The 2,977-nt window shown below is 31.0% G+C and overlaps 1 protein-coding gene across 1 annotated transcript; it reads right to left on the minus strand.

Annotated features, from left to right (window-relative positions):
* Nucleotides 1-251: 251 nt before the first annotated feature.
* Nucleotides 252-1,907, minus strand: LOC127126335 (uncharacterized). Its single transcript, XM_051055246.1, has one exon. It carries the CDS (start codon nt 1,687-1,689, stop codon nt 430-432), a length of 1,260 nt encoding a protein of 419 aa, XP_050911203.1. The 5' UTR covers nt 1,690-1,907; the 3' UTR covers nt 252-429.
* Between the last annotated feature and the right edge of the window lie 1,070 nt (nt 1,908-2,977).

A 2,977-nucleotide genomic window follows, 5' to 3' on the forward strand; every position in this document is an offset into this window, starting at 1 on the left:
TCTTCCCATTTTCTTAAATATCATGTTTTCTTATTTTCATAAACCATCAAAACTAGTACTATTATAACCAATTTTCAATAAATAAAAAATAAATCTATCAAGGCAAGTTCCAAAATCAAATTATAATGATTGACAACAAATTTTTGGCATGTTCTAATAATAACTTTAGACACAAATCAAATCAATATTATAAAATAATGTAAATATATATATACTATAGTCATGCATGGTCAAAATCTTGTATTAAACTCTGTTCATAAACACATGACAGTTTATAACTTTTTAAGTGAAAGAATACAAAAATGTAATTCCAATGTACAATTACAACTTCACATATATCAGAATGAAATTTAAACTAAAATTAAAACTATTATTATAAAAAATAATAAATGTGATTTTTTTATTTTTTATTTTTTTTGTGGAAACTAACTAACAATCTTTATAAACAGAAGAATCTACCACCGACGAACAAATTTGCTTCTTAATAACAGAATTAAAATCATGATTACTCAAACCGCGTTGAATTATTGCGTAATTGTGTCCACTGAGTGAACTCGCTTCCGGTATTAACTCGTTCAAGAGTACTAACTGAACATTCTTACTTCTCAATAGAAACTCGTTACTCGCGAGTTGACTCAGAACAACAGACTCAGAAACCGAGTTTTTCTTCTTCCTATGCTGAGTCGCGGCCCGAACAATCTCAACCATCACTGCATTAGACAACCGTCGAACCCCGCGAGCTCCGCCTATGATGACAGCGGGTAGAACCGCGCGCTGAGTTGATTGAGCCTTCTTTCCGTGTTTATTGAAGAGAAAAACCGATTCAGGACTCCGGTTCTTGACTCGCCCAAACGGGTCACGGAGTATCAAAACGCTTTTGGCATCTACTAGCATCACGTGTTTGAAGTTGCGTCTGACACGACCGAGTAGCATTGGGTAACACGCCCAGCGTCGGAGAGTAAACGGAACTCGGTCGAGAAACCCGGATAGGGAGTTTTCCGGGTCGAGTTCAGAGGCGTCGAAACTCAGTACCGATCCATAACTCAGCGAAGTAGCACTAGCAGTAACATTGTTCAGAGTTTTTAATTTGTTACCCCATAACGGTTCTCCAATGTGATTATTTCCCTTGTGGAAAAACCGAGTAGTGTTGAAAAATGTGTTGTTGTTGGAAGAGTGAAGGAGTTTTGTGAAAGAATGATTCTCTTGTTGAATAATGGGAGAGAAAGTGGAAGTTGAAGAAGGTGAAGAGAAGATGAAAACGACGTCGGTTGAGGAAATGATAGTGGAGCGATGGAGGAGTCTTAGAAAGAAGCGAAAGTCTTCGTGGGTGGTTTCGTCTGAGACGTGGGAGATGAGGAGATCAGACATGGGTTTGGTTCCACGGAGGTAGAGGGTACCCATTTTCTGGAGGGCGAAGTGGTGGTTATAGTGGTGGTTGTGGAGGAGGAAACGGCGTCGTGATGGGGAGGATGGTGGAGAGGTGTTGGGGAGTGTGGAGAGGGTGAAGAGGAGGAGAGTTGTGAAGAGGAGAAGAGCGCAGATTGAGATTGTGGATTGAGCTTTGGAGATTATGAGAGATTTTGAAGATGATGATGGTGAAGGGGAAGGTGAAGAGGTCTGTGGGAATAATACTAGGAGGAGATTCATGTTGGAGTTTTGGTCGCAGGTGGTTTTTGGTGATTTTGTCATTGTTGAGAGTGTTGTTGTTGGTGGTGGTGATTGTTAATGGAAAGAAAGAAGAAATGAAATTGAAAGTGTTGTTGTTATTGAAGTATGTGGTGGTGGTGTCTGCTATGTTACTGCTGTTGAGTCATATGCTTCACACACATTTTCATTAAACCATACCAACACACACTGCGCTTCTATGCTATGCTTTACTTTACTCCTGAAATTCTAAACTATAGTACTATTTCTTTGCTTTTATATCATTATGTTATTTCAACACTCAATTTTGGACAATACAAATTACTATACTCTCTACCTCCTATAATAAAATAATATCTCAAAATAAATTATTTTATTTCAATTTTTCATATATATATTTTAATTTTACTATTTAATTAATATTATTTTCATCATTTCTAATATATTATAAAGATATTTTAATAAAAATATTATTTTTTCTCTTTATTTTTTTTTAATATATATAAAATGGTTAATTGAATGATCGGAGTAAATAAATATAAATTTTTTTTAGAATTGCATTTGACATATTAACATATATGATTAAATACATCAATTCTCAAATAAAATATATAAAAAAAAAATCAAATATATATATATATATATATATATATATTATATATATATATATATATATATATATATATATATATATATATATATATATATATATATAATATTAATTAATTATTAATTAAATAATTTAATTGAAATATACTGACAGTGTAAAAGAATTTTGCACTATTATTCATAGACGTTGGATATTGAAACAATTTTGACTTTTATTTTAAAAATCTATAAAGTAATGCAAACGGATGATGGTGATGAATTAATAATAATGATGGAAGGATTATCTTAATATATCAATGTCTTTATTTATTCTTTATTTTATTTATCTTATACATTTTTACTAATTTTAAAAATGAATCTTAAAATAACAAATGACATCAATTGAGATTTTGTTTGGTAAACCACGATTTTGAGTTTATAGCTTATAATTTGCTTATAAGTTCATATGACAATTTAGACTTATTTAATAACGATGTTTTTATCACGAACTTATAACTTATTTTACTACTACCTTATATCTTATTTTTCATACGCATTTTAAATAGCATTTTAGCTTATAGCTTACTTTACTACTAGCTTATATCTTATTTTCCATATGATATTTCAAATAGCATTTTAGCTTATAACTTATCATCTTTTCTTTCATTTTTATCCTTATTATTTTAACAACAAATCTCTTTTATCATTTATAATATATTTTAGTTTAAAATAAAATAAATATGTA

The sequence above is a fragment of the Lathyrus oleraceus genome, chromosome 3, assembly GCF_024323335.1.
Source record: "Lathyrus oleraceus cultivar Zhongwan6 chromosome 3, CAAS_Psat_ZW6_1.0, whole genome shotgun sequence".
Classification (NCBI taxonomy): domain Eukaryota; kingdom Viridiplantae; phylum Streptophyta; class Magnoliopsida; order Fabales; family Fabaceae; genus Lathyrus; species Lathyrus oleraceus.

Bases quoted from the DNA above. Each gene is read 5' to 3' on its own strand.
- LOC127126335 (XM_051055246.1), bottom strand. From the start codon at position 1,689: ATGACAAAATCACCAAAAACCACCTGCGACCAAAACTCCAACATGAAT.